At 48.5% G+C, this 15,879-nt stretch overlaps 4 protein-coding genes across 4 annotated transcripts; 2 read left to right on the top strand and 2 right to left on the bottom strand.

The window, feature by feature from the left end:
• Positions 1-86: 86 nt before the first annotated feature.
• F5147DRAFT_746102 (uncharacterized protein) lies at positions 87-3,227 on the bottom strand (the record flags this gene model as incomplete). The annotated part of the gene is made up of 7 exons (XM_041439816.1): positions 87-352; positions 415-1,251; positions 1,304-1,890; positions 1,944-2,252; positions 2,306-2,484; positions 2,541-3,133; positions 3,203-3,227. 7 exons carry the CDS (start codon positions 3,225-3,227, stop codon positions 87-89), a joined length of 2,796 nt encoding a protein of 931 aa, XP_041291918.1.
• A 521-nt stretch (positions 3,228-3,748) lies between these two features.
• On the top strand, positions 3,749-5,639 carry F5147DRAFT_774579 (uncharacterized protein; the record flags this gene model as incomplete). The annotated part of the gene is made up of 4 exons (XM_041441618.1): positions 3,749-3,976; positions 4,041-4,617; positions 4,673-4,846; positions 4,897-5,639. 4 exons carry the CDS (start codon positions 3,749-3,751, stop codon positions 5,637-5,639), a joined length of 1,722 nt encoding a protein of 573 aa, XP_041291917.1.
• A 242-nt stretch (positions 5,640-5,881) lies between these two features.
• F5147DRAFT_774578 (uncharacterized protein) lies at positions 5,882-7,015 on the bottom strand (the record flags this gene model as incomplete). The annotated part of the gene is made up of 7 exons (XM_041441617.1): positions 5,882-6,126; positions 6,176-6,286; positions 6,336-6,398; positions 6,450-6,575; positions 6,636-6,719; positions 6,778-6,870; positions 6,919-7,015. 7 exons carry the CDS (start codon positions 7,013-7,015, stop codon positions 5,882-5,884), a joined length of 819 nt encoding a protein of 272 aa, XP_041291916.1.
• A 218-nt stretch (positions 7,016-7,233) lies between these two features.
• On the top strand, positions 7,234-9,556 carry F5147DRAFT_774577 (uncharacterized protein; the record flags this gene model as incomplete). Its single annotated transcript, XM_041441616.1, has 8 exons — positions 7,234-7,377; positions 7,432-8,016; positions 8,062-8,181; positions 8,234-8,263; positions 8,328-8,357; positions 8,410-8,520; positions 8,572-8,950; positions 9,000-9,556. 8 exons carry the CDS (start codon positions 7,234-7,236, stop codon positions 9,554-9,556), a joined length of 1,956 nt encoding a protein of 651 aa, XP_041291915.1.
• Positions 9,557-15,879: the final 6,323 nt, after the last annotated feature.

The following is a 15,879-nucleotide window of genomic DNA, read 5'->3' as shown; positions in this document are numbered from 1 at the left end:
GGATAAGAAATTCAAACTCCGACCCTGACAATTCCCGGGCGTCAATTATGTGTGTGCAAACCAATGATTCATGAGGTAAAACATATTCATTCATCCCCAGCCTCTGTTAACACGTTCCGGAGGTCTTGAAATGCTGCCTGCGCATCCTGTCCCAGCAATGAATACATTTGAGATTGCCTTCCGGAGTAGCATGCATGACCCGGAAGGCGTTTCTCCAATGATTCCTGCATCCGGTCGCCCCATTGGGCTGCTTTCCACAAAAAAAAGTTACATGTCCAATCCATTTCCAATTGGACCAATATCATTTCTTCCTCCCATCGATCCCGTAATGCCTTCGCCCTCAGCCAATGCACTCAGTAAACTTGGGATGGGTCCAGTCAGGTAATCGCAGGACAGGACAAGCAGGGCACTCACATTCCTCATTCCACGATTGATCTGGACCACCGAGGTCGACTTCGACAGACCAAAACCAAGCGAGGGATTCATTCCGTTGACCTCGGGCATTCGGATCGCCCACCGCAGTGCTGATTTTGAGTTGCTCGCGAAGCAGGGGTTTGTATTTCTGAAGCTGGTCTTGCCCCGGCTCAAGTTTGATCATTTGCTTCCTGGTCTTTGTATATATACTGGCATGGAGGGACACTGCCTGCTGCACCGACGTCACCTGGGACCAAGCTCGAGTTTTCAAGGCTTGGGATTTGGCCTGCCTAACAGTAGTTTGGAACAAGATGGCCTTGTTGCACAAATGAATTCGGAGATTGTGAAGGGCATCATTGGCCTGTCCTTCACGAAGCGACATCTCCAGTGGAATCAGGTCCTCAGCCATGCAACGTCTGCATCGATCAACCCCAAGGTTGGATGGCAATGGGATTACAGTGAGCTCAGGAGAATTTGCCCATGTATCAGATGTCTCGGTGAAATCCACTGGGTCATCATCGAGATCATCGAGAATGTCTATATTCAAGTCATCAGGGTCATCATCTGCATCAAACCCCTCCCCGAGATGCGTAAGAGCAGATTGAGTGAAGCCATCTATCTGTCCTTGGAGACGATCTTGTTGCTGGGCGATGTCTAATCTCTGTGTCTCCGTTGATCTTCTTCCAATTCTTCGGACCTCGATGAGCAATGCAATCTGAGCCTCCTCAATTGCCAACCCAGTGGATATCCATGTAGCCACAGATCTGCGAGAGGGTGCTGCATTGCGGGCGTTGCCCTCCTCTAATAATCTAAGCTCGATCTCCTTTTTGCTCGGTGCTGAGTTCAATGTTAACTCGGACCTCGACAGAGACAATCGAACTCCACACACCCTTCTTGATATTGATCTCATATTCATCCATCGCCGCAGGATCGTCTAATCTACTCGACTGAGCTGTCCTCTCCCTGGCTAACCACTCCGTTTTTAAATGTGCCGGTGCTGCTTCATCCAGTCTGTCAAATGCCTTTCCACTATCGACGATGCCATTCCTCGCCAGCTTGTATTTACGGCAAAGAGTTCGTTTCATGCAGATCATCTTGCAGAAATTCGAGTCGTTCATCTGATAATCAAGGCATTCTTTTTGGTGCGGAGATGACATTCCCCGAGCCGCAGGGGAAATCAGGTTGAGACGTGCCCACAGTGTCTCCATGATCTCTCCATCGATCCGGCCGATGCCCTCGATAAAGTTGGAAGCGTACCGGACATAGCAGCTGTCCTGATGTCCGTGAACATGCCACAACCCGATTCCGGGAATGATTGTCAGTCCCGGTGACATTTCGAGAAATCGGCTCCGATCCACCCGAACCCGGAAGTGTTTGTTGTACTGACAGTTGATATCATAGAAGGTGACGGCCCTGGTGATTCCTTCCATGTTGTGCTGGGAAGCCTCGCACAGGGCGTAGTCCATGTTCATTTGTCTGCAAGTGATGCATGGTTAACTCGTGCACGAGGAATCACATACGTTGCTTGCCTTTCGCCTTTCTGAAAATCAACCATGGAGTGAGGGACAAAGCAACCGTGTCGGGCACATGCAACCCCCCCGATCCCGGTGGACTCTAGCTTGTGTCGAGCAGCATTAGCTTGATTGACCGCCTGGTGGTTGTTGCAGCTCGATTTCTCCACCGTGTCAGCAGCCTCCGCTAGATGCATTTTATACCTGTCCTTTCCCACCATGAATCCCAGCCCATCTGATAGCCAAACTTCATCGAATGGCTTTATGGGATGCAGATGTTCGGCTTTGAAATTTCCATCCATCACAAATGACCGGGTGTATTTCCAGCTTGGAGGGTTCATATTATTTCCGAGGTCCCAGTGGCATGGAACAAGACTCACTCATCCAACGACTCATCCCCTGACAACAGCACATTAATGCCGGGCTGAGGACATGCCGGGCAAAATAATGCGAGCTCCCCTGTGCTCGGGTCTTCAGAACGATGGCCAAAGCCATGCCATTTCATTGTCTTCAACTGCCTCCACTGTCGAGCGACCCTCATGAGCTCTCGGTATCGGTCCTTGCCAAATGCTTTGTCAATATCATGTCCAGTAGATGATGGTGGTAACGCATTACCGGAACAAGGTGAGGAAACATGCTGGAGGTCATTCGCCGGAGCTTGCTGTAATAGTTCATCGCCGAGGTGCCACATTCAAGGTTGTCCAATAGAAAATCATCCAGCACTCTGAAGGTGAACACGGTCTTCGGCCTGTTAAAGAATGCAGGGAAAAATCCATGTCGAAACATTTGAATGTCCGGACTCGTAGCATTTGGGCAATCACAGCATCGAACCTCCAGGCAATGAACACCGGACTTGTCGATGATGACCATGGTGTTTTCCTTGGGCTGGAACTCGGGTCCAGACACAAATGGCAGATCTTCAGGCTCAAGCTGGTCTTCTGGTTCATCTTCTTCAAACAAATTCCACCTATCTGCGAGCGCTGGACATTGGTTGCCATCATGGCCAAGGTGAATGATGAGTCCGACATGAGCCAGGCAACTCCGCTCGAAGAATCGTCCATTCCATTGACTGATCCAGTGAAATGGATTGCTACGATGTTGACTCCTGCAACAGCCCGTGCAATAGAGTGGCTCGCCAAGACAATCTTGACATTTGTAGACCCCATCCTGGTCGCAGATGAAGCATCTCCTGTCTTCTGGTGGAGCCTCTTAATCCAGGAGGTGATGTAGATATGATTCCTGTCTCGGCAGCCATTGCCTGAGGTAATCATTTTGACTCTGTAAGTTTTCATGCTCAACCATGGTTTGAACACCAAAACATATAACATGAACTTGCCATGGTTTGTGGCAGTTGCAAAGGCTCAAATGAGCCCAGGTCTTGCTCATAGGCATTGTCAGGAAAGTCCTCCCAAGGAGTTGGTTCCTGGAGTGGTTGAATTGTGGGTGATTCTGGGGGAGAGTTAGGCATAGACCTGTGTGCATGACGTCTTGTGCTGGCAAGTGGGACCTTGACCCAAGTCTTCCTACCTTTGCTGCCCCTGGCTTCTACCCTGTGGGATTTTTGCACTGGGGTGCATCTACCTATTTTCATCTTATTTACTACTGTTGCAATCAAGGCATAAGCTCGGGTGTAATGAATTGTTATTGCGACATGATGCTGTGAGGTCTTGTTGGCTCATTACAAATTAATTTCCATTAATGGCTTCACATCCGATATAGGTCAATTAACCTATTATTAGTCTTTGCTCAAAGTTCAACTTCGCACAATTAATTAATACTTCAACCTTGGCTTATCCCCAGCCCATCCTCCAATCTTATTCACTATGGCAAGAACAGGCCCTTCCACCAACTCGACTTCGGGAAGACAAAGGGCACGCCAGCCACAGTCGCATAAGCTCACGGACAACGAAATTTCAGAGTTGAAGAACTACCTTCCTGAGTGGACTTCGGCAAAAAGGAGCGAGAAGCGAGGAGTTTTCGCTGCCTTAGCAAGGGCAGCCAGATTGTTTGCTCCTAAGGTGGACCAAAAACAATGGAAGAAGAGAAAGCAGGTGATGTGTCAATGTTGTGTTGAAAAACTAAATTTTAACATCGTATACTTCCATGAACTCTTAGATGTACAAGACTTGGTTGTTCAACAACAAGAAAAAGAAGGAAAGGAAGGACATGATCAAGTATGGGAGGAAATGGACGCCCAGGATGGTGGTCTACCAGCAGAAACGTGAAGAGGTGCTGAAGAGGATTGAGGATGAGTCCGGGGCGAAGCCAGGAGATCCTGGTATGTTCAAGCATTATCAGGCGACCGTGAAGAGAGTCATGGCTGAATTGGACGACGACGAGTTGGAGAAGGCGAAGGAAACCGCGAAAGAGTGGTCCAACAACTGTCCGCCTCCGGAGATACAAGCACAAGTTGCTCGCAAGAAGAGACCGGCGTATATGGAGCACTTTTCAAGCGAGATGTGGAGGCAATGCGGGATGAGAGTGTTTGTGATGTCAGCTTGGAAGAATGACAAGGGAGAGGTGCTGTTCGGGATGCAAGTGAATTTTACCCATCTTCCCGGATCTTTGATCTCAACGCAATCATGCAGGCACAATGATAATGAGGCATTAGGAGATGGGGACAGCTTCATGAAGACGAAGGACTGGGAGAACATCAAGCCAGTTTGGCAGGAGTATGCGCAGGAACAGTTCGGTGAGTGTTTGAACTGTGTATACCGGATGTCAAGTGTTGACCCACACCATGATAGGTGCCGGGGCATGGGATGTAGGAAGACAAGTCAAGGGAGGTCGCAAAAGAATCCGAAAGCCAGCTTTCGAACTCGACACGGACGATGATGGGAAGCCATTGCTTCCGGACATCACGGACACGAAGCTGGAGGAGAAGAAAGCCATTGTGAGGGCATTTCTCACATCTCACTATCGTAAGTCTGTCTTCACAACATCTGAGAATCTGTTGAATTCATGGATCCAGGGATATGTTCGGGGAAGGACAAGGCTGTTGTGCCATGGAGTGCCATAGTTCAAAGTCAGGATGACTTCGTGGCCCAAAAGTATCTTCCGGTGGATGTTGACTTGAAGGAGCCTTCGAAGCTGCAAAATTGGGACACCACAGCCTTGCTCAATTTCTGGCATGCCCGGCAGGAAAACGACGAAGGTCCCGCATTTCTATTCAAAGCATGGAAGAACAAAGATGGGGACATGGTACCATCTGTCTTATCCAGCAAGTCGCCCTCTCCTCAGACCCGTGTAGTGAGAAAGCAGCATCGGGTCACAATCCGAAGGCCTCGTGATTCGTCAACTGAACTGTCGAGTGATGGCGAGGGAATAGCTCATCCTACGGAGGATGATGTGGATGATGACTCGGCTGATGGGAGATCCCCGCAAAAGAAACCCAGATATTCCTGGGGTCCAGCCACCAAAGGGACGGAGGTCCGAATGTCAATTCCAAAGCCTCGCAAGGCCAAGCCAGCCACATCAGGTGCACTCCTGACATCTCAAATGGGCGATCTCCTGGCCGGGTTAACTGCTGAAACCACAGGAGATGGTACGGAGGAGGTGGAGATGGAGATGGACAGGGGGAAGACATCGCCTGCACCAAAGAGGAAGCGGGGCAAGAAAGCCGTGGTGGAACCATCAGCGAGGACCACGCGGAGTAAGTCGCAAATGCCAGTCGACAGTACACCTAGAGTGACCAGAGCACGGGGACGTAGGTAATGTACATATACCATAGTGCCCCATGTGTAGTTTACATTCACACATGCCGACAACCGAGTACCGAGTACCGAGTCTGGGGTCTGAGTTCCAAGTACCGAGTCCCGAGTCCGGAGTTCGGAGTCCGGAATATGGAGTATGAAGTTCTGAGTCACTAGTCCCCAGGCCGGAATCACCATCATCCGAGTACTGAGTACTGAGTGGATTATACAGTAATTCATGTCCAATCTGAGATTGACTACTATTTACATATGACTGGGATCCTCACAAGAGGCAATGAGGGTATCCAACACCTGCAGCATTTCAGCAGTTGCCTGTCTTACCCTTTGCATCCTCCGGAGGTCCGCATCTGCTTTGCGGAGTTTGTCGCATGTTTCTGCCCAAGCCATACGAAAAGGTCTGTCAGCCTCAAGGAGCTGTGCTACAGTAGGGTGAGGAAGAGGTCCATGATGGTGTTTGTATTCATGCATGTGATCTCCAATTGATTGAACTGGCATGGCATTAGCAGAAAAATGCAAATACAACAATCGGATACTGACTTTCGGAATCATCATAGCAGCCAATTGGCTTAAACTCATGAAGCATAGCACGGAGCTCTTCATTGGTGAGTGGTGGCTCGGGCGATTGACGTTCAGGAGTCGTTGAACTTGCTTGGGGATAACATGAATAAGAGCCATGACATGGGATGAATAAACGCACAATTCAAGAGGGGCGCTGGAGCAGCCGGAGTGGCTGATTGAGGGTCCGGAGTTAATTCATTCACTGCGAAAAATGCCATGAAACATTTGCAAGAGACAGGATGAATTTACTCACCAGTCAGTGGTGAATCTGGAACAGCCGGAGGATCATCAAACTCAATCAAATCATCCTCGGGCCTGAGATACAAGTCCGGGTCATTGAATAAAGGAATATCATCAGCCTCAGCCGGACGTGATTGATCTGGAATTAATTCAAGAACTCTCATGGTAAGAATATGTGCATTTCAATTAAGATACATACCGGGAATGTCATCCTCGGGCCCGAGATACAAGTCCGGGTCGTTGAAGAGAGGGAGATCATCAGCCTGCGGCAGATATGATTGAGCTGGAAGTAATTGATGAATGTGCAAAATTAGAGTGTGCATGTGAATTGAGATACACACCGGGAATTTCACCCAAGCCATCCGGACCAGTTGTTGACCCAGCATCAGAGTCCAAGTCCTCATCCAGCCCCAGGTAGATATCATCCAATGCATCTATGAAATATCCAGTCAATTAAATGAAATAACACAAACAAAACATACCTAGGGACATCCGGGACTCAGATGATTGATCAACATCCATTGAGGTGTACTGAGTGACCGGAGGATCATGAAATCTGACACCAGGTTGAGAGCTCATGATGTGTGATGAACTGATGGGCTGATTGATAACTGATAACCAGGAAGTTCAACACATGGCCGGTGCCTGCCGAAAGTTGAACCACGACCAAACAAAGACAAACAATCAGCGATTTTCATCAACGTCCTTCAATTGTGTGATTTCTGTTGAAACCTCATCCCAGTGATAACAGATTTCACCCAGCTTTCAAGCTTTTTACTTGTTTCATCTCAAACAGAATGTCTGCTCCAGTTCAATCCTCTTTGGCCGGTCTCCAGGCCTCCACTGCTCAACTTGTGGGCATCATCACCCGGGCTCGGCTCACTCCGGCTGGCACAGGGGAAGCCCATCTTGCTCTGACAGCACAGGCAACCACCCTTGTGGTATGTAGCATTTCTTTCCTTATCTTGCCATTTGTTTCACTGACATCCGGGTAGGGCGCGATCGCCTGGCAGTTTGAGAAGGGGCCTTACATGCCCGGAGTTGTGGCATCTTGCTCCAGGGAGTTGATGAGGGTGAGGTCCATGACTCCCTGGGTGTGGCCTAACTGGCACAGCATCGGCCATGACGACCCCCGCATATCAAAACACTCCTGGCGCAGCAAGATCCAGGCTTGGGACGCCTTGGATGACCATTCCTGTGATCTCCCGGTCGTCCCTAACCCATCCACCACCCCACTGACTGTTGACCTTCCTTCTCCTCTTCCCATTCCGTCTGCTCCTGTCCATCCCTCTCCTCCTGTCATTCCCTCTGCTCCTGTCCCTCCATTCCCGCCCGGCCTCGCCGGACCTTCAACTCTGGCACCCTCCGGGTTCCAGGACAAAGGCAAGGGTAAGGCGGTTGATGTGAGCCTTGAGCCAGAAGTTGGAGGGAGCAGAAAGAGGAAGTCTCTGCTGATTTCTGGCGAATCATCCCAACCTCCGAAGTCCGCCATGAAGTCTCACAAGCAGCCCAAGTCTGCTCGCATCATCAAGTCGAAGCCGATTGTGGAGTCGGAAGATGATGAAGACACAATTATTCAGGTATGTCGTCTGGATTATTTTTTACATTCTCTCAATTTTTTGCAGCCACTTTCGCGTGGAGTTCCGGAGGTCGTCCTTCCCCGGATCTCCACACTTGCTCAAGGGACCCCTCACTTGCCTCGTTCACCCCGTTCTCCAAAAAAGAAATCCTTTGGCCCTGCTTCAGTAAGTCCAATTTGTTCATCCGGATCTCACATAAATGCTGATATGTTATCAGTTGACTGCTGGCAGTCGTCTGGAGGTTCCAGTAAGTCATTTGGAGTTGTTTGTCACTCATGCTAATGATTTGTATGCCTGCGATTTTGTATTAGGAATCTCCCAGCACTCGTCCGGAGGTTGCAGTAAGTCTTCTGCGCTCCTCCGGAACTCGCATTTACACTAATAATTTGACAGGCCACCTCCGGCACTCGTCCGGAGGCCACGGAGGACCATGACACTGAGTCCAACGCTTCGGATGGTGATCCCCCAGTCATTGCCTCATTCGACATTACCATTCCTGGCCCAGTGAGTACTCTATATAATTCCTGTTTGTGCAACAACTAACTTGTTTCACAGAACAACCCCTGCCATTATTGTGTCAAGTTCGATTGGCCCTGCGCCACTCGGTTTGACAGGAGGAGGCGTACTCCCTGTGTCTCCTGCATCCACTGCGCCAGCAAGAAGGTGAAGTGTCAACCTGCATCGATGGGATCCCCGCCCCCACGGACTCGCCCTGGAGGCAAATCCACCACCCATCATACGCGTTCCAGCACACCTGCCCCCAAAGCTCCGGCCGCCTCGCAGTCAAGGGCCCGCACTCGCAGCCAATCTCGTGGCCCCATGCGTACTCCGGCTGTCCCTGCTGTGACTACACCACAGGTGAAATCACGTGGTCGCAGCAAAACAATCACTTCCACCAAGGCACCTGTGCCTGCACCTGCTCCTGCAACAGCTCGTAAGTCTCCTGCATTTGTAATGACCAGCTGAACTTAATTTTGCCTTAGCTGTTCCGTCCTCGAGTGTTGCAGTTCCTCGTTCAGCACTCGATGTGCCCATGCCGGATCTCCATTCCATGGCAATCGCCATCCGGGATGGTGCAGCTCGCATTGCCATGCTTGAGGCTCGTGTACGGGAGCAGGATGGTAAGATTGATACCCTGCAACGCCTCCATGAGAGCCTCCGGCGCCAGGTCGTCGACCAGCACCCTTCATTTCCACTTCCGGACATGCCTGCCAATGCATCATTTTTACTCAATCAATCAGTTCCACCCCCCCCATCCATGTCCCCCCTCCCCTCTGCACTTCCTGCCCTCATCAATTTGGATATGGCTCATATGGCTGTCATGGAACCCACCCCCTTGAAAGTCGAGGATGGCTCTGACATGATTGGGCTCGTGTTTGAGCCCAGCCAAGTTCAGCCTGAGGGTCCACAAATGTCTGGTGAAATTGTGGTCCCGGATGACCCGGGCAACCTTGTGCCAGAGTATAATTCTGTTTCTGAAGAGATGGATATTGAGGTGCCTGTTGAGCCAGCTGGTGGGGAGGTTGACATGGCTACCTAATTGCTTAGTGATAGATGTACATAAATGTTTTGCAATGCATGTTACCTATGGCAGAATTGAATCATTGAATCACCGAAACCCGAAACACGGCACTCGAAACTGGGTGATCACAGTTGATATCACCCGACCTCCGGACACCCGGACACCCGAAGCCCGAAACTCAAACACCATTGTCAAATTTCACCAAGTCCCAAGGCCCGAGTTCCGGGTTCCGGGACTCGGGGTTCGGGGTTCAGGACTTGGTGAAATTTGACAATGGTGTTTGAGTTTCGGGCTTCGGGTGTCCGGGTGTCTGGAGGTCGGGTGATATCAACTGTGATCACCCAGTTTCGAGTGCCGTGTTTCGGGTTTCGGTGATTCAATGATTCCATTGTAGCACCCGGCACTCGGGACTCGGTGTTCTGCACTGACATTTGACCAATATTTTTGTGAGTTTTGGGCTTCAGGTTGTTGGGTGTGTGACACATAGGATATGCTTCACAATGGCTTTGGGACTTATGAAATGTATCTAAACCCACCTGTATATGTACCCCTCTATGTATTATATATATCACCACACCCTCGGCCCACCGTGTATGTCATATTCCACCACCCCGGCCCACCCATATATGTAATATTCCACCACCCCGGCCCACCCATATATGTAATATTCCCCCACGTCGGCCCACCCATCTATGTGATAGATATTGTACCACACCCTCGGCCCACCCGTATATGTGACATTTCCTTACCTCGGCCCACCCGTCCATGTAATACACCCTATGTCGGCCCACCCATCTATGTGATAAATATTTTACCACACCCTCGGCCCACCGGTATATGTGACATTTCCTTGCCTCAGCCCACCCATATATACAATACACCCTTTGTCGGCCCACCTGTCTATGCGATAAATATTTTACCACACCCTCGGCCCACCCGTATATGTGACATTTCCTTACTTCGGCCCACCCATCTATGTAATACACCTTACGTCGGCCCACCCGTATATGTAATACACCCTACTCTACATATTGCCCAGATGGGCCCACCCATCTCCATTTGTGATAATATCCCCCCCGGCCCATCTGTGAACATCAATGAAATATATATCATTGCCATGCATGGGCCCACCCATCTCCAACGGAAATAATATGCCCTCCGGCCCACCCGTCATCATCGAGGATGTACACAACATGGGCCCATGGTCCGCTGGCCCGTCTTGTACGGGATATTATGCAGGTCGGGTGGCCCGTATAATACGGAATTTGTCACTGAAGGGGCTCAGATTATGGAAAGAAGAATTTCTGGAAGACGCTCAATTCATTGACTCCTCCGGACAAAAGAAAGGATATGGTACCATGAAAGATTTCTTAGAAGCTTTCAATAAAGCATTCTCCGCAATCGATCCTTCCGGAACAGCAATGACCAAGCTAGGAGCTCTCAAACAAACCAGAGATCTCCAGACTTATATCGCCAATTATCAGAGGCTAATCGCTCAAGCAAAAGTCAAAGAAGAAACCGCCAAAATCTTTCACTTCCAGCAAGGACTCAATATAGGAATCCTTATCAAAATGTTCAATGCTGGAAACGTCCCAAAGAACTTCGATGACTACATCGCTGCAGTAGTCGACATCGATAACTGCCACACACAGTTACAATCCATTAGATCCCGCTTCCCTATACAACAGAAGAAGAAAAGATTTGGGGATCAAAGATTTGTACCCACAAGGGATCGCGATGCTATGGTGATTGATCGACTCACGGATGAAAGTCGCCAAGAACACATGCGTGTGGGAAAGTGCTTCACTTGCCACCAGATCGGACACCGTGCTCGGGAATGTCCGCAGAAGAAAAAGGGACCTCCCTTTGTCCACAAAGTAGAAGAAGAGGAAGAAGAAACTAGGCGCATTCAAGAGGATTTTTGAAACGGAGAAACATATCAACGGTGGAATCTCCAATAGAACCTGTACGTTTGATACGAGCTGTCAATGATAAAAAAGAACTTTGCATTCCCATTACTCTCATATCTCAAAAACAGGAAAATGTCGAAACAAGCGCGGTAATCGATTCTGGCGCTTCTGGAACCTATATCTCCGAAAGCTTTGTGAAAAAGCTCGGGATAAGAACCCGAAAACTGAAAAAACCATTCAATATCCGAACCGCAGATGGAAGCTATTTCAGCAGCGGACCAGTAAATCGGTACTGCACCCTTATCATCAAAATTGATGAACGAACCATGATAGGAAAATTCAACATTACCAATTTAGGAGCACGAGACTAAATTCTCTTGGGAATTCTGTGGCTCCAAAAGATGAATCCCTCTATCGACTGGGCAGAACGAACTCTCTCACTTCCTTGTACCCCAAAGTCTATCGAAATCTCGGAAAGAATTCGAAAACTTAGCACCCCCCCCCGAACAAAGAAAGTGGACAAATTCCAAACTAAAGAAACAACCATCCAAATTCTCTGCTTCCATTGAGGAAATCCCCGAAGATGTACCGCTGTTGCTACCAACGGAGGATGACGATCTTTTTGACACTCAGGAAGATGTTTGGTGCGCTCCACCGGTACAAGACGTCTCTACCTATAAGCTAGATGACGGGGAATTCCTGGTTGAATACGGTGCTGATGGAGAATTCGTTCGAATTATACAAGAGATTTCGCTCGACACTCCTCTCACAAAGGATGGAACATCCTTTTCGGAACAAATTCCAATCATCACCCCTCTTAAAGTTAGCAACAAGGCGCAAGAGTTTGCAACGGAAGAAAAGGAAAAACAGAAGAAACCTTTCGAAGAACTCGTGCCCGCTTATCTCCATGAGTATGCGGATGTATTTGCCAAAGATGGACTAAAACAACTCCCCCCGGAACGACCAGGAATAGACCACCACATAGAAACAAAACCTGGGTTCCTTCCAAGGATGTCTAAAGTATACCCTCTCTCACCAAAAGAAAGGCTTGCGGTAAAGAAATTTATTGACGAAAATTTGGAAAAGGGTTTTATCACTCCGTCGAAATCCCCACAAGCCAGTGGGTTCTTTTTTGTAGGAAAGAAAAGTGGAGAGCTTCGTCCCTGTCAAGATTATCGAGGCATTAATGATTAAACGATAAAGAACTCTTATCCCCTTCCACTTCCGGCAACTCTTATCGAACGACTACACGGGGCAAACTTCTTCACGAAAATGGATATTAGATCAGGATATAACAACATCTGTATCCACCCGGATGATCGATGGAAAGCCACATTTACCACGGAGCACGGATTATTTGAACCAAGTGTAATGTTCTTTGGGCTATGCAACTCACCTGCCACCTTTCAAGCATTTATGGATAATGAATTCCGTCAGGAAATCAACAAAGGATGGCTGGTAATATACATGGACGACATCCTTATCTTTTCAAAGACACTTGAAGAACATCACGAACGAACAAGGCGGATCTTAACAAAGATTAGAGCGGAAAAGCTATTTCTGAAACCAGAAAAGTGCACGTTCGACTCTCAAGAAGTCGAATTTCTTGGCATGATCATTAAACCAGGATCCATAGAAATGGACAAAGCAAAAACCAATGGCATCAAAGAATGGCCCGTTCCTACTTCTGTTAAAGAAGTTCGGTCATTTTTAGGATTCTGCAATTTCTACCGATCATTTGTCACTCACTACTCGGACATCGCTCGTCCCCTTATCGATCTGACCAAGAAGGATACCATTTTCTCTTGGAACGCTCAACATCAGGAAACGTTCAACCAGTTGAAAACCCGTTTTACCACCCATCCTGTACTCCGCAACCCAGACCCCTTAAAACAATTCGCTATTGCCACAGACACTTCTTTAGTGGCAACAGGAGGAGTTCTATTACAAACTGACGAAAACGGTGTCTATCACCCCTGCGCCTATCTATCGCAATCATTCAATCCAGCCGAACGAAATTATCCAATTTTTGACCGAGAACTCCTTGCCATAATTCGTGCGCTAACCGAATGGCGACATTATCTTGAAGGACACCCCTCCCTGATTATAGTTTTCACAGATCACATGAACTTGCTCTACTTTAAGAAAGCTGAACACTTATCTCGTTGACAAGCACGATGGCAGATGCTTCTGACTGACTTTGATCTGGAGCTACATCACATTCCTGGTTCTAAATTAGCTGTACCTGACGCCCTCTCTCGGCGATCAGACCATGATACCGGATCCTCCGATAACGATAACACCATCCTACTTCCCGATTCCATGTTTGTCCGACTCATTGATGACGACCTTCGCGCTACCCTTGCCAGCTCAGATGCACTTAACGACCCACTATTCGCCACTGCCATAGACGCCCTCAATGGTGTCTGTCTTCCCCCCATGAAATCCGCTTTAAGTGATTGGAAAGTAGATTCAGGGATATTGTCCTACAAGAACCGAGCGTATATTGCTCCTGATCATCGCAAAACTATGCTGGCTCGATACCATGACCATCCAACCGCTGGTCATCCCGGACGTTTTAAAACCGAGGAATTGGTCAAACGCGAAGCATGGTGGCCAGGTATGGGAGCCTTCATCCGGAAATACGTTGAAGGATGTGCCACCTGCCAGCAAATGAAGGCCGATACACATCCCGTTACGCCACCTCTCATCCCCATTTCCTCCCTTGCCACCCGCCCCTTTTCACAGATCTCTGTCGATCTTATCACGGATCTTCCCATTTCCTCTGGTTTTGATTCCGTCATGGTTGTGGTAGACCATGGGCTTAGTAAGGGGGTGATAATTACTCCTTGCCATAAAAATATTACCTCTGAAGGGGTAGCCAAACTATTCCTGAAACACATATTCAAACGCTTCGGATTACACGACAAAGTAATCTCTGACCGAGGACCCCAATTTCTCTCAAAATTCTCCATGGAATTAGCTCGACTCCTTGATTATTCTATCGCCCCTTCCACCGCCTTTCATCCGCAAACTGATGGACAGACTGAACGACTCAATCAAGAACTAGAAACATACCTACGGATCTATTGCAGCAACGACCCAACTAATTGGGTAGAACACCTTCCCATGGCAGAGTTTGTTCACAATCATAGAAAGCATGACGCCCGAAATGCTTCACTGTTCTACATCATGATGGGTTATGAGCCTAAAGGAATCCCCCATGTCTTAGCAGACTCAACAGTACCAGCCGTGGAGGAACGAGTTCGACTTCTTCAAAAGATCAGAGAAGAAGCGATAGCCTGTCACAACATTGCTATGCAACAGATGGCAGAAAGATCCTTTGGCCAGAAGTACCAACCATGGAAAGTAGGCGATAAGGTGTGGTTATCTGCAACCAATCTCCGTCTAAAACTCCCATCTCGGAAACTCGCCCCGAAAAGATATGGCCCCTTCCCCATTTCTACCGTACTATCTCCGACCACGTTCACACTCCAACTACCTCCGCAATGGAAAATACATCCCACGTTCCATGCTTCCCTATTATCGTCCTATAGCGAAAATGACGTTCACGGTCCGAACTTCTTGGAACCACCACCTGACATTCTAGAAGAAGAAGAAGAATACGAAATAGAAGCTATACTGGCTCACAAAGGCACCAGCAAACATCGCCGTTATCTTGTATCATGGAAAGGATATTCCTCCGCTAGCAATGAGTGGATCCCGGAAGAAAACCTGGAAAATGCCGGAGAAACCCTTTCGATCTATAAAAGAAAACACTCACTGTGATATCTTCCCATCAACATAAACATTATGTCCTTCCCAGTTTCTTACACTCTCCCCTATGAATCCACATTCGCCCCAATCGACCTATCCTCCGACGAAGGAAAATTTGAATCCTTCATCTCAGAAATCGAAGACCTTACTCTCATCGAAGTCGCTATCCTTTGTCCCCAACATGCCATTGAAATCAACAAGATCCTTATCAACCGAAACACCTTCTCCATCAATCTCCTCGTTAACGTCATTAGATCCACCAAACTCATTGAAAGACTCGTACGACATGTGGAGGAACCACGTGTTCAACATGGCATCATGCATTTACAGAAATGCATTCGTGCTTACACTCTGCATCTTATCCCTCAGGAGGTTAGGGCAGATATCCAGGAAGTTATTCACATCATTGCTGAACGAGTCACCGGAGTCGCTCGCCCACCATCTCCACAACCAGTTGAACGAACAACTGCGACTCCACCACCTTCCTATGACGGTGGAATTCCCATTCCTCCTCCTCGTGTGTCTGACGAGCTATTGGCTGCTGTTAACAGCCTCACGGAGATTACCAACGCCATGATCGTTAACCTGCAAGAAGAGACCCAACTTGCATTACAACTAGCCTCCACAGCATCCGCAACCACGTCTGATATGGTC

The sequence above is a fragment of the Suillus discolor genome (genome assembly GCF_016758755.1).
Source record: "Suillus discolor strain FC423 chromosome Unknown F5147scaffold_33, whole genome shotgun sequence".
In the NCBI taxonomy this organism is placed as follows: Eukaryota; Fungi; Basidiomycota; class Agaricomycetes; order Boletales; family Suillaceae; genus Suillus; species Suillus discolor.
The sequence above is the reverse complement of the archived record's forward strand: the minus strand, read 5'-3'. Positions and strand labels throughout refer to the sequence as shown.